The 25,811-nt window shown below is 41.5% G+C and overlaps 1 protein-coding gene across 3 annotated transcripts in view; it reads right to left on the bottom strand.

The window, feature by feature from the left end:
• Positions 1 to 6,727: 6,727 nt before the first annotated feature.
• LOC141139539 (coagulation factor VII-like) overlaps positions 6,728 to 25,811 on the bottom strand; it is a 53,710-nt gene continuing 34,626 nt past the window's right edge. For 2 of the 3 annotated variants that reach the window (XM_073625778.1, XM_073625779.1), the window contains exons 6-9: positions 19,483 to 19,617; positions 18,445 to 18,878; positions 14,996 to 15,113; positions 6,728 to 11,305 (exon numbers count right to left, since the gene is read on the bottom strand). In XM_073625778.1, the coding sequence (XP_073481879.1) occupies positions 10,728 to 11,305; positions 14,996 to 15,113; positions 18,445 to 18,878; positions 19,483 to 19,617 (1,265 nt within the window). In that variant the 3' untranslated portion in view covers positions 6,728 to 10,727. The remainder of the gene's footprint in view (positions 11,306 to 14,995; positions 15,114 to 18,444; positions 18,879 to 19,482; positions 19,618 to 25,811) is intronic. The other variant, XR_012243768.1, reaches the window with a different exon arrangement.

The raw sequence follows: 25,811 nt of genomic DNA, 5'->3' as shown, positions 1-25,811 counted from the left end.
AGTTGTTGGAAAATCCAATCATTCTGAACGCGGTGACGTAAAACACGTACGTCGGGACTATAAACGGGGCAGTAGCCAATAGCTTTCATCTCTTTATTTATTCTGAGCATGCGTGGCACTTTGTGCGTCGGATTTGTGTACACACGATCAGAAATTCCGACAACGGATTTTGTTGTCGGAAAATTTTATAGCCTGCTCTCAAACTTTGTGTGTCGGAAAATCCGATGGAAAATGTGTGATGGAGCCTACACACGGTCGGAATTTCCGACAAGGTCCTATCACACATTTTCCGTCGGAAAATCCGACCGTGTGTACGGAGCATTACTGTTCAGCAGTCTGGAGAATCCCACAGCTTCCTGTGTTCTATCCAAGTTACTCAGCAATGAATTCTGAAAAAGGCAACACCTTGACTGTGTATTGAGCCAGAGGTGTGACCCTTATCAAAAAAAGGGAGAGAAAAAAGAATTCATCAAAGAGGAACAGTCAATTATCAAAAAATATGTATAAATGCTATTTATTGAAAAAACACTTTTACACCAATCAAAAAATATGTGGTTAAAAACCAGCTACCACCACCAATACTTAAAATTGACAACATTGTCATAGACAAAACACAGATGGCCACCACAGACATAAACCATACACACCTCCTAACAAATTGATATGGAATAACGTCTCTAATTAAATCAATAAGCATATATCCAGCGGTCCCGATGAGTAGCTGAGTGACAGCTGGTGATATGTGGGGAGGATGTGGATGGTTTAGGCAGCCACAGCGGAATCAAGTCGTGTGTATGGGAGGCAGGGAGAACTAATTGTTGATAGCTAGTTACTGGAGCAGTAAATGCTGCTATCCTTATCTGCAAAGCTCACCTTGCACTTACACTGCCAGGGGACACAGATTACAAGGAAGAACAGTTCCTATATGTGGGGGAATTGTGAGAAGTTATACACCATTTGGGGATGGAGCAGGCTGCCGGTGATAGCTATACAAGTCAATCATCAGCGCTTAAGGATGAGTTAGAGCTTACAGCTTAGCTAGACAGTCCAGTACTGATAGATAGCAAAGGTAAGATCTCACCCCTGTATGAGCTCTGGAAAGTGACACCGATCCATATGTAAAAGCCATGGATTCATCAATCCATCCCTGGGTAGTTTGTCAGGCTGTCTTCCATCGCCGTGCTGACGCATTTCATCCGTCACTCGGATTTCCTCAGAGCAGTGAGGTCGGTTCAAAATCACCCGGGACTTGGATTTGAATGACGGGATGACCGGATGCACTGTCTGCACCTCCCCGTTCTAAACATCACACTCCCCGAATACTGCCTTTAGGACACTTTACACACGGCGATCACCAGCAGTCACTCAGCTACTCATCGGGACCGCTGGATATATGCTTATTGATTTAATTAGAGACGTTATTCCATATCAATTTGTTAGGAGGTGTGTATGGTTTATGTCTGTGGTGGCCATCTGTGTTTTGTCTATGACAATTTTGTCAATTTTAAGTATTGGTGGTGGTAGCTGGTTTTTAACCACATATTTTTTGATTGGTGTAAAAGTGTTTTTTCAATAAATAGCATTTATACATATTTTTTGATAATTGACTGTTCCTCTTTGATGAATTCTTTTTTCTCTCCCTTTTTTTGATAAGGGTCACACCTCTGGCTCAATACACAGTCAAGGTGTTGCCTTTTTCAGAATTCATTGCTGAGTAACTTGGATAGAACACAGGAAGCTGTGGGATTCTCCAGACTGCTGAACAGTAATGCTCCGTACACACGGTCGGATTTTCCGACGGAAAATGTGTGATAGGACCTTGTCGGAAATTCCGACCGTGTGTAGGCTCCATCACACATTTTCCATCGGATTTTCCGACACACAAAGTTTGAGAGCAGGCTATAAAATTTTCCGACAACAAAATCCGTTGTCGGAATTTCTGATCGTGTGTACACAAATCCGACGCACAAAGTGCCACGCATGCTCAGCTGTAAGCTCTAACTCATCCTTAAGCGCTGATGATTGACTTGTATAGCTATCACCGGCAGCCTGCTCCATCCCCAAATGGTGTATAACTTCTCACAATTCCCCCACATATAGGAACTGTTCTTCCTTGTAATCTGTGTCCCCTGGCAGTGTAAGTGCAAGGTGAGCTTTGCAGATAAGGATAGCAGCATTTACTGCTCCAGTAACTAGCTATCAACAATTAGTTCTCCCTGCCTCCCATACACACGACTTGATTCCGCTGTGGCTGCCTAAACCATCCACATCCTCCCCACATATCACCAGCTGTCACTCAGCTACTCATCGGGACCGCTGGATATATGCTTATTGATTTAATTAGAGACGTTATTCCATATCAATTTGTTAGGAGGTGTGTATGGTTTATGTCTGTGGTGGTCATCTGTGTTTTGTCTATGACAATGTTGTCAATTTTAAGTATTGGTGGTGGTAGCTGGTTTTTAACCACATATTTTTTGATTGGTGTAAAAGTTTTTTTTCAATAAATAGCATTTATACATAATTTTTGATAATTGCCTGTTCCTCTTTGATGAATTATTTTTCTCTCCCTTTTTTTGATATGCGTAAATAATTCAGAGGAAGGTACCTATTATATGGCCTTGGTGCTCCTGGTATAAGCAATTATCCGGATGAATATATTATTGTACCTTTGCCCATCACTACCATAATATTTAGCAGTGCCATCAGTTCTTTTATACCCCCCCTGATATTTCTCTAGAGGTGTGACCCTTGCTGTGTGTCTGGCTGCCATTGCACCTATTTGGGAGAAAACCCTGGGACAAATCTAGTGGCCCTTGCGGGGGTCAACGCTATATAAGGTTTAGTTAGGATTTTTGCCTAAGGATCTTTGGTCATATACATTAATCAAGACATTGGTCTACCTTTTTTTTATTTATTTTATTTATTTATTTCAGGTACTTATATAGCGCCGTCAATTTACGCAGCGCTTTACATATATATATTATACATTCACATCAGTCCCTATACCCTCAAGGAGCTTACAATCTAAGGTCCCTAACTCACATTCATACCTATACTAGGGCCGATTTAGACAGGATCCAATTAACCTACCAGCATGTCTTTGGAGTGTGGGAGGAAACCGGAGTACCCGGAGGAAACCCACGCAGACACAGGGAGAACATGCAAACTCCAGGCAGGTAGTGTCGTGGTCGGGATTCGAACCAGCGACCCTTCTTACTGCTAGGCGAGAGTGCTACCCACTGCGCCACTGTGCCGCCCTTTTTTTTGTCCTGACCCTAAATAGCCAAAGAAGTGGCTTTACATTGTTTAGACAAAGCTCATGCTAGAGGGCAAAATTTGTGCTCAGCGCCATAAATCAATTTTCGTGCTCAGGTGTCCACCACTGGACACCTGAGCACGAAAATTGATTTATGGCACTATAGTTCCACTTTACTCACAGGAAGAACTCACTGAATTTTATGGAAACTGCTGTGTCGATGGACATTTCTTCTCAAATGTATAACTTTTAGTGTCCATTTAAGATTTGCACTTTTGCACTTATTTGTTATTTGCATAGTCTAGGGTAATTGCACAACTATATAGTTTTGTAAATGAGACATTGACACTTTGTTGAATTTTTTAATATATATTTTTTTTCATATTAGTGTTGCACTTTAACACATTTTTTTCCGCAGATTGATGAATTGGTATACATTAGATGTATTGCTTCACTTTGCACTTTTGGAGCGCTGATATTATTAATTAACCTTTATTCAGGTTATAACCTAGAAGGGGAAGTTTCTCTTTTTCCAGTAAAAGTGCATCTTTTTGAGGGGCATACGTGCTTTTCGGTATTTCAACATTAGGCCTCAGCTTCTCAGGTCTGTAATGCAGCTACCTGGTCGTTGGTACCTTTACAAAATTCTATAAAGTTAATTTTCAAGTATTGACTGATGCAAATTTTGAACAGAAGGTCCTTCAGGCAGCCCTGTAGAGCCTGTTCCCAACCCTCATAATATTGCTTGGGATGTCCCAACGGTAGTAAGCATAAAGCTCTGTATCCTGGGATGTACAATGAAGAAAATAGGATTTTTTTTACTTACCTGTAAAATCCTTTTCTTTGCCCTACCTCACGTCAGCACACAATGGGTTAACGCCTCACCTGGCACCCACAGGACCACTAAGGTGTTCTTTTTTTTTTTTGTTGTTCTTGCTCCAGGCCACCTGTTGGGACATTTTACCATGGCCATTCCAGTGCTGCCTTGGACCAGGTGGCACATGGGGGCTTTTCAATTTACCTTCCTCAGTCAATGAGATGGGCTGCCTATGGCTCAGAAAGTCTTTGTGTCTGCACAAATTAGCAAGAACTGGAGTTTTGGACACTAGTGTGCCTCTTTTGTGGCATGCTTCTCAGCCCAGGAGATGGAATAATTCTGACGTCGGATGCCTGTCTGCCTCCAGTCTCAAGAGACAAGTGCAAGGCAATTGGAGCCTAGTGGAATGCAGATGCTCTGACTGAGTTAAATGTAGGGCAGTTTTTCTCTAGCATTGCAAGATTTTCAGAATCTTTCTCCAAGGGGCCCGTGTGAAGTTGATGATTGACAACAAGACAGCAGCAGCTTACACTGCCCACCAAGGGGGCACCAAGTGTCTGTCTTTTTCTTGTTATTTTTCGTAACATAAATTTTTCATTGGGCGGAGAGCCACTTACAGACAGTTAAAAGCAGTCTACTTACCTCAGGAAGTACCTCAACTAGTACTGGCTCTAGGTTACATTCCAGTGGTAGTTCTCATAGAGAGTCCAATGAACACACAACTTCCGGTATTTGAAGGGTATATGAAAGATGGATAGCCCTTCATTCAACTTTACAAGCTAGGCGTGCAGTCGGGAACTTCTGCAAAGTTTTGGACGAGACATATAAATAATTTTTTCTTTGGCAGCTTTTCTTTGATTGTCAATGTTTTTTTTCATGTGTTCTCTCCCGCCCATTTATTAAGCTAGTTAAATCCCATTGTGTGCTGACGTGAGATATGGCCACGAATACGAAAATTTGTTATCAAATACTTACCCTAATTTTCCTTTCCTGGCTTGTCCTCATGTCAGGACAGGACTCCCTCCCTAGTGGCCTGTCGCAGGCTAGGTTACCTTAGTGTGGGAGGGACTGTCTTTTATTAGGCTACTAAGAGGTGGTCCTGTGGGCACCAGATGAGGCGTTAACACATTGTGTGCTGACGTGAGGACAGGCCAGGAAAGGAAAATTACGGTAAGTATTTGATAACAATTTTCTGTATTATTGAAGTAAAATATCCTGTTTTTTTTAACATTTGACCTATATCAACCAGATATAATATGAAGATGTATAGTAGGTATGGCTGAATTACAGATATAATAATTAGCAGCTGATCTACAGTGCCTTGAAAATGTTTTCATACCCCTTGACCTTTTCCAAATTTTGTCATGTGACAACCAAAAACGTAAATGTATTTTATTGGGATTATATGTGATAGACCAACACAAAGTGGCACATAATTGTGAAGTGGAAGGAAAATGATAAATGGTTTCCAAAATTTTTTACAAATAAATATCTGAAAAGTGTGGCTTGCATTTGTATTCAGCCCCCAATATTTTGTAGAACCACCTGTAGGTCTGGCTGTATGTTTAGAGTCGTTGTCCTGCTCGAAGGTGAACCTCTGCCCCGGTCTCAAGTCTTTTGCAGACTCTAACAGGTTTTCTTCTAAGATTGCCCTGTATTTGGCTACATCCATCTTCCCATCAACTCTGCAAGCTTCCCTGTCCCTGCTGAAGAAAAGCACCCCCACAACATGATGATGCCACCACCATGTTTCACAGTGGGGATGGTGTTGGTTAGGGTGATGTGCTGTGTTAGTTTTCTGCAACATATAGCATTTTGCTTTTGGGTAATTTTTAAGTACTGAAGTTTGGCGCCATTCCATGAGTGTGCGCAATTTTAAAGTGTGACATGTTGGGTATCTATTTACTTGGCGTAACATCATTTTTCACATTATACAAAAAAATTGGGCTAATTTTACTGTTTTGTTATTCTTTAATTCATGAAACCGTTTTTTTTACCTAAAAAACACGTTTGGAAAATTGTTGCGCAAATACCGTGCGGCATAAAAAGTTGCAATGACCACCATTTTATTCCCTAGGGTGTCTGCTAAAAAAATATATATAATGTTTGGGGGTTCTGAGTAATTTTCTAGCAAAAAAATTATAATTTTTACATGTAGGAGAGGAGTGCCAAAATAGGCCCGGTATGGAAGTGGTTAAGGTATCTTTCTCCCATAGGCCAGAGAGACTATACCTCACTGGATATTCCTCCAGTACAGCTCTGTATACTGTGTGGTCTAGTTACAAGATGCACGAAAAATATTTAAATTGAAATCTTCTGGAAAAAGGTATAATATTTAGATAGATTGTTTTCTCTCTCCCCCTCCCCCGCTCTCAGTCTCTCCTTAGGGCTAGGTATTTTGATTCTTTACCTGTCTCAATGATTATTATAAATAAATGTCATTGTTTTTTGATGGTCTGCAAACTGTACTCATATTTATATTTTGTTCTTAGAATCTACTTTTGTGATCATGTACATTTAAGAGGTCCTGAAGAAGCGGTCATTTCCGCCAAACGCGATGACTCTAGTCCTTCATCTTGGCAAACAGCCATACATGTTTGTAGTGGATATTGTTTTGCTGGTATCAGTATGCAAGCCATGACAAATTGATACATGTTTTTAAATATTTTATTGTTTAAAATAAAGATTTTGTACATATTTTTTCTTACATAAGTGTATTTGTGTGATCACTGGAGGGGTATTTAAAATCCCACTACCTACCTTTTGTTGCATTGTTGACAACTGACATGCGATCGCTGTGATTGGTCACAGTGATCACATGGTACCAGTACCAGTGCCATGGTAGACACAGCGGGTCACAGATCGTGCTGCATGCCCCCTAGGGTGGGATGGGATGATGTCTTATGATGTCCTCTCGGGATAACAGTGTTCCCGCTTGGCTGTTTTATTTTACTCTAGGCCAGGTGAGAGGTGGTTAAGCATGGGGATTAGAGGACTAATCAACAATACACCATCCATGTACAATGTCACTTTATGTATCATTATTTAAAGTTTTATAAAATATACAAAATTAGTATACCAACAAATAGAAATTTTCTCATAGTTAAGAAAATAAAGATAAACAGTAAAGTAAAACCTGTCACACAAATATATTCAATAAAAGTAACCTACGAAAAGTAACCTCCTTCCCTATGAAGGGGAACCTAACTCTGGATGAAGACCACTTTTGGATTTTATTAATATAATAAGGAATCAGAATAGAATATCAAAGCTGCTATTGCTGATTGTTCTTTAATATGCAAACTTCAGGGCTGTCTTTTTAATGCTTTCTTCACTATTTATGGTGCTACTGACCTGGAACAAGCAAGTGCATGTAAGATGCTGGACATCCCATATGCTAATGAGCCATGAGGAATGTAATAGGATGACCCCCTGTGACCTTCAGAAACATCTCAGCCATGGTATCTTCCCAAATATCAGGAAGAGCTACCATTCATAAATCCACAACCTGCCTCTCCTTGTGGCAGCAGGTGTTGGCCAAATGAATCTTCTCAGTGCCATCACTATGATTAAGCCTTTCTGAGTGAAACATGTAATTGTGTGGTTTGTCTGATGGACTATTGAAGACCTTCTCTGGAACAAAAAGTCTGATTAAAGCTGATGTCATTGGAGTGTGGCCGGCTTCGTTGTTTACTAAAATGGCAACTCCTACACATTCCTTTAGGGCCTGTTCACACCATATACAGAGCAACTCATATACAAGGTGAAATGCATTGAGTCCTATGAGTCCAGTTCACAACACTGCAAGGCAGTGGCAGAGGAGGGGGTTTGTAGTTTACAGAAGATATCTGAGAAAGCTGATAACATTGTTTAAGATACCAGATGTTACAAGGACAGCAGATTTCTAGCAGGGTTAAAAGGTTTGTTTCTGTATTTGCGGAAATGCATGAAAAAGAACCCTAATGCTGCTACCAAATCAAAGGATTGATATGCAGCAATACACTACATTCTTGTTCTTGGATTTAATATTGTTTTCAGTCATACATAGCTGAATTTTAATCTTCAGATTTTTTATGGGTTAGCTATACATAATAGCAGAATAAAGTAGTAGTCATTTTGCCAGCATCAAAAATATAAAAAAAGCTTTGGCTTTAACAAACATTTTTGTAATGTCAATACTGATACAGCGTACCGCTTCGGGCAGACTTCTGGCCTACCTTCAACGAGCATGGGTGCTTGACCAAATGGGGTCCATTTTTCACCGGCTTGCAGAATTTAAAAAGAAAAAGACATACCTCTGCCATTTTTTTTGTTCTCAAAAAGCTTCCTTGTGCATGGATGAGTTCACAACACCAGGTCCAAGCACATTGCCCTCCACCAGACCCTACTCCTTCTGCTCTTAAGCATTTTACCCCTGCCAGGTCCTGTGGTGAATTCATCAATGTTACAATAAAGCTTTTTGAGAAATAAAAGATGTGACAAAGGTGCAGCTTTTTCAGTTTGAATATTTTTTTGTAGGTTTTAATGGTATAGCTGTTTTAATTGTTTACAAATATAAGTTATGACTGTCTCGTTAGTTTGTCAGTTTCTAAAACAGACTGCCTCTTTTTTGTCTGTGCCCCCCACTATTTAGGATCATTGGAAATGCAGGCGATCTGTGCCTCAGTACTGATAGCTATTAGCTGCTGAGGAGGAAGAGTGGTCATGCAAAGTTCCCGTTCCGGGACTCATAGTAATGTCCCTTGTCCATGTAAATCCTTAATGTATTGTGTATGCCCTCTGTGCCTTTGTTTAGTATCAGCTATCAAATTTGAACCCACAAGTCTTTCTTTATGCTAAGGTGACAAAGCACTCATTAACACAGAAACAGAAATTGTAGATCAGCTCAACAGATGTAAAATATCCTGAACAGATGAAAAAGTGCTGTCTGAAGACTGCTTATGTTGCTCCAGTGTTTGTTTGTGAGACATGGCAACCAAGCATTTCCTGCCAGGCACACTATAATTTCTGTAACTTTACGGGTGATACTGACTGAATTCGATCAACCCTGGGGTGTCCAGGATGGGAGAGCAGAAAGGTAGAATCATTGGATGTGGGAGTGTAAGTTTGTACCTATGTTAAAGCAGGCAGGAGTATGCAAAATAAAATACTTGTTGTAATTCCATGCATATTTATGTGTTTTTTGGGCATGTCACATATAAATACAAAATGGATTGTGAAAGTGAGCACTTTGGCATAGGCTGATGGGATAAACCATTTATGCAGTCAAGTAAAATGTAGTGACCAACCCAATGACTAAATAGCATAGCAAATCCTTTATTTATATTCCAGCAGGGGTAAAAGCTCCAATACACATAAAGCGGTTGCCGCATTTCAGCCCACAAGGACCTTAATCATAGCTATGGTTAAGGCCCTTACGGGCTGAAATGCATCAGTGGCTTTATGTGTACTGGAGCTTTTGCCCCTAATATAAATAAGGAATTTGCACTCTGAGGAGTACGCGGAACTGGTGACTTAAGTCCCCGAGGGTAAGGGACTACAATATTGGCTCCCCAGGCTTGGAAGGAGTGTCTGGCTGGTGGTACCTTGTCCATAACCCCCCCTTTTTTCTCCCCTTCTCCCCCTTTTTTCTCTCTTTTTCTTCTTCTCTTCCCCTCCTTTTTCCTTGCTGAGAGGCCCTGAGGGTCTTTTCTGGTCTCTTGTTGTTCTTGTTAACCGGTGTTTACCGTGTAAAATGTCATGCGGGATACAGAGACTTCCTAGATCCTGACACTCAAAGCCTGCATCTCATTTAAGTGTTCTCATTTTTATATGGAGAGGTTCTTTGTGCTGTAGACTTATTATTGTTGGAACTGTTCCTTGTTTTACATATCACGGATGTGATTTCTGTATTTACTGTGTGCTCTCTTTAAAGCGGAGTTCCACCCATTTAAAAGTCAGCAGCTACAAAAAGTGTAGCTGCTGACTTTTAATAATCAGACACTCACCTGTCCTCTCCCCTGCTCTTATCCCCCTCCTCTTGGCGGCGCCGGAATTGTTACTGTGGGCGCCCGGCCGTGGCCACACAGCCGGGCGCGCACTGCGCATGCGCGAGACGCGCTGCTCACTGTGACTGGCCAGGCAATCTTCTGGGACCTGTGACATGTCCCAGAAGATTGCAGGGAGAGAGGGGGGAGAGGTGATCTTCCTTCCCGGCGCCACAGCACCAGGGCACCTGTTCCTCCCCCCAAAAAATTACATGCCAAATGTGGTATGTCAGGGGGTCACCTACACTTAAAGCGGAAGTTCCATCCGCTTTAAATAAAGTATTGGAAAAAATAAATAAAAAAAAAATTTTTCTGCACCGTTTAGTCACCGGGTTGCCGACTATGTTTTACTTGAATGCTATTACACACAGCTAGTGGAGGCCAGGGTGTTAAGAGCTGGTACAAATTTTTTCCTCCTGTCAGGAATTTAAGGGTTGAAAAATGGTATATTTTTGTTTGCAGCTATTTATGCACAGATATTTAGTTTAGTCTTCTGTTACCAGATACAGTATAGTTCAGTACAGACATGTAATTGCAACTTCGAAATCTTTTTTTTTCCTCTCTATATAAACTTGTATAATTTATTCTACCCGACAAAAAAAAAATTCTGGATAACAGTGGTAGGTCATAATGTCTGGACAAGTGACTCATCAAATCCCTCTGTTTCAATGATAGTGTCCTTTATCCATGAAATATAATTTGACACTCTTGTATATACACCATATTTTCCTTCTGCTGCACATCCTTCTCCCCAGCTCACGACCCCCACCAAGTACCAGGAATTGCGGTATAATACAGCAAATGGACCTCCACTGTCCCCTTTACAGGCATCTTTGGCTTCAATGCTGTATCCAGCACAGAACATGTTTCCTGTTAACACATTTTCAGTGGATGCCGTGCAGGCCTCTTGGCTGACAACAGGTAACCGGACCTTTAGTAAGAAACGACTAGCACGTCCTAGATAGCGTGTAGATCCCCAGCCACTTACTTGCCCTACCTCCCCTTCCTGCGTTAGTAAACGCCCAAGGCTAGGACTAGGCAAGCAGATGGGTCGTGAGTATTCACCAAAGACAGCTGGGTTGCGTAAGTACAGAAGTCCAATGTCATGATCATAATATTCTCCTAGGTAATATGGATGGGAAAAAACTTGTAAGACGAGAATCTTCTGTTCGTCCCTATCCCGCAGATTTTTGTCATAATCACCTAAAAATTTGGTAAAAGTAAAGTTAGAGAAAAGAAAAATATCAGAGAAGAGAATTTTTCTCTTACCATCCTTACAGTATAGCAACATGTACTGTACATGGCCAGATAAAAGCAAATGAAGCAATATAATTTTAGCATCACTTGCTTGCATCACTTTTCATACATAGTGAAAAAACACTGCACAACTCACTGCAGACTGTTGAACATTCAGCTGTGTCCCATCACACTTGCGCTGCATGTATTTGTCTGAATAGACATTAGAAACATCTTGGAGTTCCTGCAGGGTGGTGATTTGAGCAAGAAGAAGCAGATATCTGGTTTAGGTTTGGTTTCTGTTCCACAGTAAGTTGGAAAACTTAGACATGAACATTATCGCCCTCCAGGAAGCCATAATTTACCCGATTACAGCATGTGTGAACAACACTGCCCAGTCTTCCAGTAAGAAGTTTGACTGGATTGAAATATATATATATATATAGATAGATATAGATATATATCTATCTATATATATATAGATAGATATATATCTATATCTATCTATATATATATATAGATATATATATATATACACTTTTATGTTACGCCTACTACATAAGGGCTTTGAGAAAATACAGTTGGGAAAAGAGTTATGGAGTGGATGTTCACTTTTCAAAGTAAGTGTTAGTGAATAAGGAGAAGATGTCTTCACTTTGAATACCCAATCATGTGCTAGCAAGACAAGTGTTTTTCAAAATTCACATGCTTGGGTATCCCAAGTGAACACAGGTTCATCTTATTGACTAATGTTCACATTGCAATGTGAACATACACTTTGCTAGGTAAACCGCCTCTTTTAGTAAATCAACCCTACTAAGTTCTATTTGCCATAACTGGGTTGTTCCCAGTCATGTTGAAGTGGAACCTCAACAAATGTTTTTGTCGTTTTAGTGTATATACATTGGGAATAATTATTAAATGTTGATTTTGTTTGTTGTCTGTGGCCCTGCTGGGAAGATTATCCTTCCTTTCCTACCCTGTCACTGGAACAGGGAGTAAAAGTAAATGTCTTCAAAGTGGAGATAGATAGATAGATAGATAGATAGATAGATAGATAGATAGATAGATAGATAGATAGATAGATAGATAGATAGATAGATAGATAGGGGCAAAAAGTATTTAGTCAGCCACTAATTGTGTAAGTTCTCCCACTTAAAAAGATGAGAGAGGCCTGTAATTGTCATCATAGGTATACCTCAACTATGAGAGACAAAATGTGGAAACAAATCCAGACAATCACATTGTCTGATTTGGAAAGAATTTATTTCCAAATTATGGTGGAAAATAAGTATTTTGTCACTTACAAACAAGCAAGATTTCTGTCTCTCACAGACCTGTATCTTCTTCTTTAGGAGGCTCCTCTGTCCTCCACTCATTACCTGTATTAATGGCACCTGTTTGAACTTGTTATCAGTATAAAAGACACCTGTCCACAACCTCAAACAGTCACACTCCAAACTCCACTATGGTGAAGACCAAAGAGCTGTCGAAGGACACCAGAAACAAAATTGTAGACCCGCACCAGGCTGGGAAGACTGAATCTGCAATAGGCAAGCAGATTGGTGTGAAGAAATCAACTGTGGGAGCAATAATTAGAAAATGGAAGACATACAAGACCACTGATAATCTCCCTCGATCTTGGCTCCACGCAAGATTTCACCCCGTGGGGTCAAAATGATCACAAGACCGGTGAGCAAAAATCCCAGAACCACACGGGGGGACCTAGTGAATGACCTGCAGAGAGCTTGGAACAACGTAACAAAGGCTACCATCAGTAACACACTATGCCCCCAGGGACTCAGATCCTGCAGTGCCAGACGTGTCCCCCTGCTTAAGCCAGTACATGTCCGGGCCCGTCTGGGGTTTGCTAGAGAGCATTTGGATGATCCAGAAGAGGATTGGGAGAATGTCATATGGTCAGATGAAACCAAAGTAGAATTGTTTGGTAGAAACACAACTCGTCGTGTTTGGAGGAGAGGGAATGCTGGGTTGCAACCAAAGAACACCATACCTACTGTGAAGCATGGGGGTGGCAACATCATGCTTTGGAGCTGTTTCTCTGCAAAGGGAACAGGACGACTGATCCGTGTACATGAAGAATGAATTGGGCCATGTATCATGAGATTTTGAGTGCAAACCTCCTCCCATCAGCAAGGGCATTGAAGATGAAACATGGCTGGGTCTTTCAGCATGACAATGATCCCAAACACACTGCCCAGGCAACGAAGGAGTGGCTTCGTAAGAAGCATTTCAAGGTCCTGGAGTCGCCTAGCCAGTCTCCAGATCTCAACCCCATAGAAAACCTTTGGAGGGAGTTGAAAGTCTGTGTTGCCCAGCAACAACCCCAAAATGTCACTGCTCTAGAGGAGATCTGCATGGAGGAATGGGCCAACATACCAGCAACAGTGTGTGACAACCTTGTGAAGACTTACAGAAAACGTTTGACCTCTGTCATTGCCAACAAAGGATATATAACAAAGTATTGAGATGAACTTTTGATATTGACAAAATACTTATTTTCCACCATAATTTGCAAATAAATTCTTTCCAAATCAGACAATGTGATTGTCTGGATTTGTTTCCACATTTTGCCTCTCATAGTTGAGGTATACCTATGATGACAATTACAGGCCTCTCTCATTTTTTTAAGTGGGAGAACTATCTCAATTGGTGGCTGACTAAATACTTTTTTGCCCCACTGTAGATGTTATTGTCATTGTATACAAACAACAAAATTTATCTGGATACTCAAGATAGAGGGGGGGGGGGGGGGGGAATGTGAGACTTTAAATGAGACGTGGGGAGGCCTACCTCTCCATCCCTAATGGAATGTATCATAAATATTATCCGGATACTCTTTGCAGCAGCAATAAAACACTTCTGAACTAGCTTTTTTAATCGGCTGGCTATGATCCGCTGTGCTGTTTTTACCACATGAGACAGGCACTTCTTATCCTCCTCCGCCCTGCAGCTGGCATACCACACTACAGCGCAGTGGAGAAGAATACTCTCAATGGTACTGGTAATGATAGAAATTGACCAGAAGCTTTAAGGGCAATCCAGCTTCAAATCACAAAACTAACACGCTGACTTAAGATACTTATTTTAAAACAGTGACAGCTATTTCCAGCTGAGCACAGTGAAATGTAAAAATTATAAAATATATAATATTATTTTTGTTACTACACACAGTAAAATTCTTGATAGGAAGGTGCACACCTAACATATATCCTTGCTAAAACATAGTTTTTTTTTAGCAGAACCAGTAAATCTGCAACAAGAGAAGTTTATGTGTTTTTCAGCAAACAGCCTTAATGGTACTATGATTAACACTGTTTGGCGAAACTTGTAAGCTTCCCTTGCTACAATTTTACTGGTTGTGCTAATAAAAGCTATGTTTTAGCAAGGACATATGTTCGACGTGCACCTTCCTATCATGGATTAGCATCGCTTGTCTGGGGATCAGCACCCCTGGTTGCAGCACCAACCTCTACATCTACCTTATACCTGGCTTTGGAGCTGGAGCACAGTTTTGGGACTGCTAATAAAAAACCTTGTCCGATATTATTCTAGAAAAAAATATAATTTCATTTTTGTAACTCGTAAAAATACAATATCTACAGTATACCAATTATGTGTAGTACGATAACTCACCAATGGTAACATGATGAGGAACAACATCCTCAAAGCAGTGGGCAGCTGACAATACCCAGCGTGCACTAATAAGACTCCCACCACAGAAATCTACTCCTCGGATTGTACGGATTAAGACCTGAAAGAAACAACATCATGAACACAGAACAAGTACAAATTTTTATTAACAATTATAAAGAAAAGTAAAATTTTAAGGAGTATAGCCCTAGGAAAATGCAGTAATCCTTAGCATCCGATACTAAAATCAGCTATGGTTTAAGGCCTCTTTCACACGGATGATCCGTATGTCCGTTTTTCATCCATCCGTTTTCGGATGAAAAACGGACATACAGTCATCCCTATGGAGCGTCGGATGTCAGCGGTGACATGTCCGCTGACATCCGACCCGCTCCGATCCGAAAAGTGTAACGGAGGAAAAACCTACTTTTTCCTCCGTTTTCGGATCGGATCGGATGACGACGGACACTACGGACCGTCATCATCCGATCCCCCCATAGGGGAGAGCGGCGCTCTGACAGGTCCGTCGCTGCACAGTGTGCAGCGATGCACCTGTCATCTTCCTGCTCAGCGGGGATCGGCGGAGCTATCCCCGCTGAGCAAGCGGATGTTCACGGGGCGGATCATGACTGATCTGCCCCGTGTGAAAGAGGCCTAATGCTCCCATCCCATTTTGGTAATCCCATGTCAAAACTAATATTTTCTGCTGATCTCTAGATCTCTAGAGCTTCGAGATCTCTAGCTTTGACTCAGCGGCGGGGGGGGGGGGGGGGTTGTGGTGTCAGACCTTTCACACAGAAAGCAAGGGTCCCAATCTGCAACATGCTGACAGTGAACAAGCTTTTCAACTCAAACTATGGTTACTTTCTAAAGAAAACAAATTTTGCACACCTTTAGTTTTGATGGACCTGAAATGTGTTTGCCCGCTTTTAGCTAAATATTCAATAAAACTTTAACCACTTAAGGACTAGCCTCGTTTTGGATTTTAGGTGTTTACATGTTTAAAACAGTTTTTTTTGCTAGAAAATTACTTAGAACCTCCAAATATTATATATTGGTTTTTTTCTGACACCCTAGAGAATAGAATGGCGGTCAATGCAATACTTTTTTTCGCATCGTATTTGCGCAGCGGTCTTATAAGCGCACATTTTTTGGAAAAAATTCACTTTTTTGAATAAAAAAATAAGACAACAGTAAAGTTAGCCCATTTTTTTTTTATATTGTGAAATATAATGTTATGCCAAGTAAATTTATACCCAACATGTCACGCTTCAAAATTGCGCCTGCTTGTGGAATAGCGCCAAACTTTTACCCTTAAAAATCTCCATAGGCAATGTTTAAAAAATTCTACAGGTTGCATGTTTTGCGTTACAGAGGAGGTCCAGGGCTAGAATTATTGCTCTTGCTCTACCGGTCAAGGTGATACCTCACATGTGTGGTTTGACCACTGTTTTCATATGCGGGCACTACTCACGTATGCGGTCACTTTTGCGCATGGGCGCGCAAGCTCGTCAGGACAGGGCGCTTTAAAAAAAATTTTTTTTCTTATTTATTTTACTTTATTTTATTTATTTTTTCACAGGTTTTTTTTTTATTTGGATTGTTTTTATTCCTATTACAAGGAATGTAAACATCCCTAGTAATAGAAAAAAGCATGACAGGTCCTCTTAAATATGAGATCTGGGGTCAAAAAGTCCTCAGATCTCATATTTGGACTTAAATGCAAAAAAAAAAAAAAATGACAACAACAAAAAAAAAAATGACAACAAAAAAATATGCCTTTTAGGGAAATGGGCGGAGCTGACGTTGTGACGTCGCTTCCACCCTCCTATGGTATGGAGACGGGTAGGGGCCATCTTAGCCTGACTCGTCTCAATACCAAGGAAGTGACAGGTCCTGATCGCCTCCGCCGCTACCGATGGCTCCGGTAAGCGGCGGAGGGCGCGGGAGAGTGGCAGGAGGGGGGGTGGCACCTCTCCCGCAGTCAATAACGGTGATCTCGCGGCGAACCCACTGCAGAGACCATCATTATCAGAAACACGACCGGCTCCTGTAAAGGTGGATACCTCGGTTGTGGCAGCAGCTGACGTATATGTACAGGAGCCAGTCAGTAAGCGGTTAAAGTAGTTCTAAAGGCAGTTTTTTTACCTTAATGCATTTGAGGGGCGGCCCCGTCTAATAAGGGCACACGGGCGCTACCCCCCTTATCCATGCGTCCGGCCCCTTGTAGGATGCTGGGTGCATGAATTACAGTGGTGGGGGTGTTTTTTTGAAGCACTGATTAGAGCTAGAGGCTCTAATAGTCTTCAAAATAGGGTGGACTCCGGGCGCAGAGAATGCACTCACAGCCCACCTAGGTGTGTTAGAATAGCGAATTAATATTCGCTATTCTAACACTGGTCCTCCTCCCGGCCAATCAAGAAGCGGGTATGTGACCTGTCACCGGATTGGCTGAAAGGACAGGCACTCCTATTGGACACCTAGGAGAAGGGGAGGAGCCACATGGCGGAAGCGAGGAGGAGAGGACACAGGAGCCAATGCATGCTCTCCGGATGCCCGCTGCCCGAATGCCTTCTGTACGGCCACCCGCTGCCCGAATGCCTGCCGTACGGATGCCCGCCACCTAGCGAGCGGGGGGTAGGGGTTGTTTGCCCCCCAACAAAAAAACCCACCAGCCGCCACTGATGCATTCTATGCATTAAGGTAAAGAGCTTCTACTGTCTGTGCCTCTCCCCCTCCGTTAACACTTACATAACACCACTCTTGATCCAGCATTATCCCAGCCAGCAGCCCCACTCTCCTCTCTTCATGTATTTATGGGTTTTACTGAGAGTGCTGCACTCTGTCAAATCCAGTGAGGAGGGAGCAGGGGCAGGGCCAATTCACCCTGTGTGACTCTATGGATGCACACAGCCCAACTCGGGAGTACACCAGCACGAGTGTCCCCATGGTAGGTGGCTTGCTATGGGGGCACTTGGAGAAGAAGAGGAGCATAGAATGCTGGTGGGGGACCTCAGGACCTCAGAAGAGGAGTTTCAGGGCTGCTCTGTGCAATACTACCACACAGAGCAAATAAGTATAAAATGTTTGTTATTTTAATTAAACAAAATTGGTTTACCATTACTTTAAGAATGTTATACTGTAGATTTCTGTATTGGTTAATTAAAGCAAGAAATCTCAGTGGTTTTATGAGGAAAGATGTGAGATCTGGAGTTGTTAGGTGTTAAGGCTAAAGAAGTCAAGGAGCAGCAGACTGGCTGTATATTCCACCCAGGTAAAAGCATAGCTGTATTAACTATTACCAGGTTATTTTTTTACCTGCAACATCATTGCTTTCCAAATAATATTGCATACTTTTACAGATGAGAGATCACTGCATTTTACAAATATTAAAGTTGACAAATTTTATAGTATATATCACATATATCAAATCTACTTAAAGGTTAACAGACCTGCCACGGGCACTGCCCCAACTCACAGAGCATGCCGCCAACAATCCGGGCATGTTCATCTGCAAGGGTGCTCTCAGAATAACCATGTCCATTGTCTGTTCTGTTTGTATGATTCATGTTAGTCGCTGAATTTTCAAGAGGACCATAACCACCGACACTTATATATGAACTGTTGGTGTCATTCTTTATTCCTCCTAAGTGCTGAGATGACATAGTTGCCGATGGATTGTTCATTGTTTGAGCTGATGCAGTCTCGTTACTGAGGGACAGCTCTAGTGTTTCATTTAATTTTCTTGGTTTGGACACAGTTGGTGTCCTACTGGGTGGGGAACGAGTAGTGATGTTGTAGTCAGTATTGAAGAGTTCATCTGATTCCAACTCGAGATCCAGAAGAGAGCGGGATGAGCCAGCTGTCAGTCCACAAGGAAACTTAACTGGAATTTAAGTAGAAATTTGAATCATTACCATCATGCCTGTAGTTTATGAGAGGAAAAAAACAAAACAATGTTAAGTGTATGTTGAAATTATTTGTAAAAGTTTCCTTTATATGTAGCAGGTGTGTTTAGTTTAGTTTATTACATGTTCAATGGTAACAAGAACACCAAAGGCAAATTGTGTGAGTAAGTATGAGGGAGACCAAAATGATATGAACAGCTAGGTATGAGAAAAGGAATTTGATAAGAAACTAGGAAAGAAATGCTGAAGCAGATGCATATTTCTAAGTATTCTGGAGGTACCATCATCAGCCAGGTTGGCACACTAAACAAAGATATTAATAGCAGAATAGCTAAAACATCAAGACTTCACTATACCTTCAATACAGTAAGTGGAAAAAACAGGTGGGAAGGCCAAGTTGACTATGTAGCATACCAATTGGCACTGGGCATCAAGCACAGTCAATCAGTAGAGTTTCACTTTAGCAAAATTATCAACCATTTAACCTAATTAGAATTATAATTGTATCTATATAAAGGGACAAAGGTAAAGGGAGTTGTGTTACATTTATAGTTGCACAGCTTAGGCAACTATCCAGCTTACCAGCTGGGGCACATTTCTTGCCATCCTCTTCCAGGGTGTAGCCATTTGCACAGGAGCAGGTCACGCTGAGTGCTCGGGGGGTGTCTGTGCAGTACTGCCAGCATCCTCCATTCTTATACCAGCACTCCTGTCGCACTAGTAAACAGAAAGACAAGGCGATTTTTACAGTTATCAAGTTAACCTATATTAAAAGAAGTATATAGAATGCCACTGCCAAGTTCCTGCTGAAAGTGCTACTTGTTTGGCTGTCACGCAGATCCAATGGCTTCCATACTTTGTAAGTAACGGACTTGAAACACATATGCAGATCAGAAATTCTTTTTTTTGTTTTTATATATATATATATATATATATATATATATATATATATATATATATATATATATATATATATATATACGCAGGCATTCTAACTTTGCTTACTGCATTCTTCTTCTGATTCAATAACTCTTATAATATTAAAGTAAAAAATAGCAAGACAGCTATCATCTCTTCAACGAACTCTGGAATTATCATTATTATTATAATACAGGATTTATATAGCGGCAACAATTTGCGCAGCACTTTACAACATGAGGGCAGACAGTACAGTTACAATAGAATTCAACACAGGAGGAATCAGAGGGCCCTGCTCATTAGAGCTTACAATCTGGGAGGGAGGGTCAAGTGATACAAAAGGTAATAACTGTGGGGGATGAGCTGATGGAGAACATAAAAGTACAGATGTTAGGTGGGGGCAGAATAGGCTTTTCTGAAGAGGAGGGTTTTCAGGGATCATCTAAAACCAAAAAAAGCCTACTCTGTCGGACAGATTGGGGTAGGGAGTTCCATAGGATGGGAAAGGCTCGGAAAATGTCCTGGAGGCGAGCATGGGAGAAGGTGATGAGGGAGATAGAGAACAGCTAGAGCTAGAGAACAGGAGGTCTTGGGAGGAATAAAGAGAATGGGTAGGTTAGTATTTTGAGACTAGGTTAGTGATGTAGCTGGGGGCAAAGTTGTGGATGGCTTTGTAAGTTGTTATTAGTATTTTTAATTTAATTTGTTGGGTGAGCGGAAGCCAGTGGAGGATTGACAGAGAGGAGTAGCAGACACTGAACGGTTGGTAAGGTGGATGAGCCTGGCAGCAGCATTCATGATGGACTGAAGGGGGGATAGCCTACGTAAAGGTAATCCTGTGAGGAGGGAGTTGCAGTAGTCGAGGCTGGAGATGACGAAGGAGTGAACTAGGAGGTTTGTGGTGTCATTGGTTAGGAAGGGGCGTATTTTGGAGATGTTGCGAAGGTTGAGGCGGCAAGATTTGGACAGTGATTAGAAGTGGGGCCAAAAGATCAGTTCAGAGTCCAGGATTACACCTAGAACCTTGGCATGTGGGGATAGTAGTGTTATCGATCTTGACAGAGAAACCAGGGGAAGAGGCACATTGGGGAGGGGAGGGGGGGCGATTAGGAGCTCAAGTTTTGGATAGATTGAGTTTGTGGAAGTGATGTGACATCCTGGCTGATATGTCTGTTAGTAAATAAAAAAAAAAATCTGGTGTAAATTTAGAAGAGGGAGACCATAGCATTTGCGAGGGAACAGGATCCGGGGGGCAGGTGGTTAGGTGGACGTTAGAGAAAAGTTTAGCAACCTCGTCTATAGTGGCAGGGTTAAATGAAGGAAGTAATGATTGTACCTGTGGACATAGAGTGTTAAGAGGAGAATATATCTGTACAGCGGAGATCTCCTCACAAATTGTATCAATCTTATGTTTGAAGTGATTGGCGATCTCCTGGGCAGTGAGTGAGTTAGTGGGTGGAAGCAGTGGAGGACGAAGTAGAGAGTTAAAGGTAGAAAAGAGTTGGCAGGGGCAGGATGATAAGTTGTTAATGAGAGTGATAAAATAGGTCTGCTTGGCAGTGAGGAGGCTGGAATTGTATTTTTGGAGGGTAGATTTATATTGGTTGAAATCCTTATGAGACTAATGCCCTGTACACAGGGTCGGACTTTCCGACTCTGTGTCTAATATGTGTGATTGGAGCTTGTTGTCGGAAATTCCGGACATCGGACTTTTTCCATCGGAATTTCCGACACACAAAGTTTGAGAGCAAGCTATAAAATTTTCCGACAACAAAATCCGATCCTTTAAATTCCGATCGTGTGTAGACAAATCCGACGGACAAAGTACCATGCATGCTCAGAATAAATTAAGAGATGAAAGCTATTGGCTATTGCCCGTTTATAGTCCCGACGTATGTGTTTTATGTCACCGCGTTCAGATCGATCGGATTTTCCGATAACTTTGTGCGACTGTGTGTATACAAGACAAGTTTGAGCCAACATCCGTCGGAAAAAAACAATGGATTTTGTTGTCAGAATGTCTGATCAATGTCCGATTGTGTGTACAGGGCATTAGTCTTACTCCACAGGTGCTCAAGGGCATGGCTATGTTTTTTAAACTTCTGGTGTCATCTGTTTGCCAAGGTTCTAGAGGTTGGGGCCTGATTCTGTGTGTAGTGAGGGGGGTCAGTGTGTCTAGGGAGGATAACAGTGAAGTGTTGTAGACAAAATTTGCTGCTAAATGGGGCAGGACAGGGATGAGATTTTGTCATAAAGGTGGTCAGTAGCAGAGTAGAGAAAAGAAGGGTTGAGATGGTGAAGTACTATAGAAGGAGTGTTAGTATTAACAGGGATGTTGAAGTCACCAAGAATGATTGTGGGGATTTCAGAAGAGAGAAAGTAGGGTAGCCAAGCAGATCAAGAAAGCCATCAAGAAAGGCCGATCCCGGTCCAGGGGACCAGTAGATCACAACTATTCTTAGAGAAACTGGAGATAAAAGACGAATGCAATGTGCCTCAAAAAGGGAGAATGGCATTCGTTGTGTTCCTTTCAGTACAGAATTCCTTTAAATGGCTATTCACCTGCACTTATAATATGGAGATCCCTGTTTGCAGAGAAGTGTTGATTGTCACCATTTTTAGATCCGGCCAATTAGTGTTCTCCTTGCTAAGAGTTGTGACTTTTGAAATGCAATTTTTCTGCGAGTGTCTAAGCCTTATTTGTACAATGCAATCCATTAAACGTAATTTTTTTTGTTTTATGTTTTTTTTTTATTTTTTATGGGGAGAACAGCTCATTTGTGGAAGTCTGAATGGTGAAACTTCTGCTGGTCACCTATAAACCAGAAGTAGAAGTATTTTCCATGCAAAAGTGGAAAGCCATATGTTACAACACCAAATTATAATTTTTAGAATTCTAAACTGTACAATTTATATAATAAACCAGTTGCGCAAGAATAGGGACAGATCAGATGTTGTAACTCTAGAAACCCTATCTGGACATATCTAAATGCATTTCCTGTTACACATACGTTTAGCAAGTGTAAACCTATTTTGGGGGTGTTTTATAAGAAATAGCGCTCCCCAAACAAGATCTTGTGCTAAACCTGTAGATAAATAAGAGAACCAGAAACTTTGCTAAATGGAAGAGTGGGTTTAATAATAAAGTTGGCAATGCTTCCACGCAGGACAGGACCTCTTTGAACAGAGGGGATTGCCTTCCTGGGAAATTAATCAGTAATCTAAACTAATTAATTTGGAGAAGAAGAACTACTGCAAGCAGCATATAACATTAAGTATAAGTACATAGATGCACACCAGTATAAAAATACAAGCTTTATTAAAAAAAAGATTAATAACAGTACATACATCCAATGTACACACAGGAATCATAAGTAGGGATGAGCTTCGTGTTTGACTCGAACATCGTATGTTTGCCCGTTCGTCGAATTACGAATGATATGGGCCGTTCGCGCCAAATTCGAATGGCGCGTCAAGGCCCATAATTCACTGCGGCATCACAGTGCATTGCTGGCTGATGATTGATCAAGCATGCACTATTACCGCATGCTTGGCCAATCACAGCGCCATCTGTACAGAGAGCTGTGGCTTTGGCCAATTATGGCTCAGGGGGTTTAGTACACGCCCCACACTATATAAGGCCGCCTACACGGCGGCCCTGTGTAGTGTGTTCCGGCATTGAGAGAGAGATAGACAGAGAGACAGTGTCATTTGATTTAAGTTAGATAGAGTAGGCAGGCGAGTCAGTTAGCTGCACTTACAGTGTATTGTGTGTATATATACATCCTAAGTGTTGTGTATATATATATATATATATATATATATATATATATATATATATATATATATATATATATACACACTGTATTCAGTTTAGCTAGATCCATTCCTGTTATTCTCTTCCTACTGACATGCAGGCAGGTGTTTTTACAGTATTTACAGCTACCTGAAGAAAATTGCTGGTATTCTTCTGATCCTATTAGCTACAGTATTTACAGTTAGAGTAGTGCGTCCTCTGCACAGTGTGCACCTAAAGCTACCTGAAGAAAATTAGTGGTGTTCTTCTGATCCTATTAGTACAGTACTGCAGGCAGCTGCAGTATTTACAAGTTAGTGTAGTGCGTCCTCTGCACAGTGTGCACCTAAAGCTACCTGAAGAAAATTAGTGGTGTTCTTCTGATTCTATTAGTACAGTACCGCAGGCAGCTGCAGTATTTACAAATTAGAGTAGTGCATCCTCTGCACAGTGTGCACCTAAAGCTACCTGAAGAAAATTGGTGGTGTTCTTCTGATCCTGTTAGTACCGCAGGCAGCTGTAGTATTTACAAGTTAGTGTAGTGTGTCCTCTGCACAGTGTGCACCTAAAGCTACCTGAAGAAAATTGGTGGTATTCTTCTGATCCTATTAGTACAGTACCGCAGGCAGCTGCAGTATTTACAAGTTAGTGTAGTGCGTCCTCTGCACAGTGTGCACCTAAAGCTACCTGAAGAAAATTAGTGGTGTTCTTCTGATCCTATTAGTACAGTACAGCAGGGAGCTGAAGTATATACAAATTAGAGTAGTGCGTCCTCTGCACAGTGTGCACCTAAAGCTACCTGAAGAAAATTGGTGGTCTTCTGATCCTATTAGTACAGCAGGCAGCTGTAGTATTTACAAGTTAGTGTAGTGCATCCTCTGCACAGTGTGCACCTGAAGCGACCTGAAGAAAATTGCTGTTGTTCTGCTCCTATTAATACCACAGACAGGCAGCTACAGTATTTACAGTTAGTGTACTGTGTCCTCTGCACAGTGTGCACCTAAAGCTACCTGAATAAAATTGGCGGTGTTCTGATCCTATATTAATACCACAGGCAGGCAGCTACAGTATTTATAGTTAGTGTACTGAGTCCTCTGTACAGTGTGCACCTAAAGCTACCTGAATAAAATTGATGGTGTTCTTCTGATCCTATATTAATACCACAGGCAGGCAGCGACAGTATTTACAGTTAGTGTACTGCATCCTCTGCACAGTGTGCACCTAAAGCTACCTGAAGACAATTGCTGTTGTTCTGCTCCTATTAATACCACAGGCAGGCAGATACAGTATTTATAGTTAGTGTACTGTGTCCTCTGCACAGTGTGCACCTAAAGCTACCTGAATAAAATTGGTGGTGTTCTTCTGATCCTATATTAATACCACAGGCAGGCAGCTACAGTATTTACAATTTAGTGTAGTGCATCCTCTGTATAGTGTGCACCTAAAGCTACCTGAAGACAATTGCTGTTGTTCTGCTCCTATTAATACCACAGACAGGCAGCTACAGTATTTACAGTTAATGTACTGTGTCCTCTGCACAGTGTGCACCTAAAGCTACCTGAATAAAATTGGTGGTGTTCTTCTGATCCTATTAATACCACAGGCAGGCAGCTACAGTATTTACAGTTAGTGTACTGTGTCCTCTGCACAGTGTGCACCTAAAGCTACCTGAATAAAATTGGTGGTGTTCTTCTGATCCTATTAATACCACAGGTAGGCAGCTACAGTATTTACAGTTAGTGTACTGTGTCCTCTGCACAGTGTGCACCTAAAGCTACCTGAAGACAATTGCTGTTGTTCTGCTCCTATTAATACCACAGACAGGCAGCTACAGTATTTACAGTTAATGTACTGTGTCCTCTGCACAGTGTGCACCTAAAGCTACCTGAATAAAATTGGTGGTGTTCTTCTGATCCTATTAATACCACAGGCAGGCAGCTACAGTATTTACAGTTAGTGTACTGTGTCCTCTGCACAGTGTGCACCTAAAGCTACCTGAATAAAATTGGTGGTGTTCTTCTGATCCTATTAATACCACAGGTAGGCAGCTACAGTATTTACAGTTAGTGTACTGTGTCCTCTGCACAGTGTGCACCTAAAGCTACCTGAAGACAATTGCCGTTATTCTGCTCCTATTAATACCACAGGCAGGCAGCTACAGTATTTACAGTTAGTGTACTGCGTCCTCTGCACAGTG

Source organism: Aquarana catesbeiana, linkage group LG04 (genome assembly GCF_042186555.1).
Source record: "Aquarana catesbeiana isolate 2022-GZ linkage group LG04, ASM4218655v1, whole genome shotgun sequence".
NCBI lineage: Eukaryota > Metazoa > Chordata > Amphibia > Anura > Ranidae > Aquarana > Aquarana catesbeiana.
The sequence above is the reverse complement of the archived record's forward strand: the minus strand, read 5'-3'. Positions and strand labels throughout refer to the sequence as shown.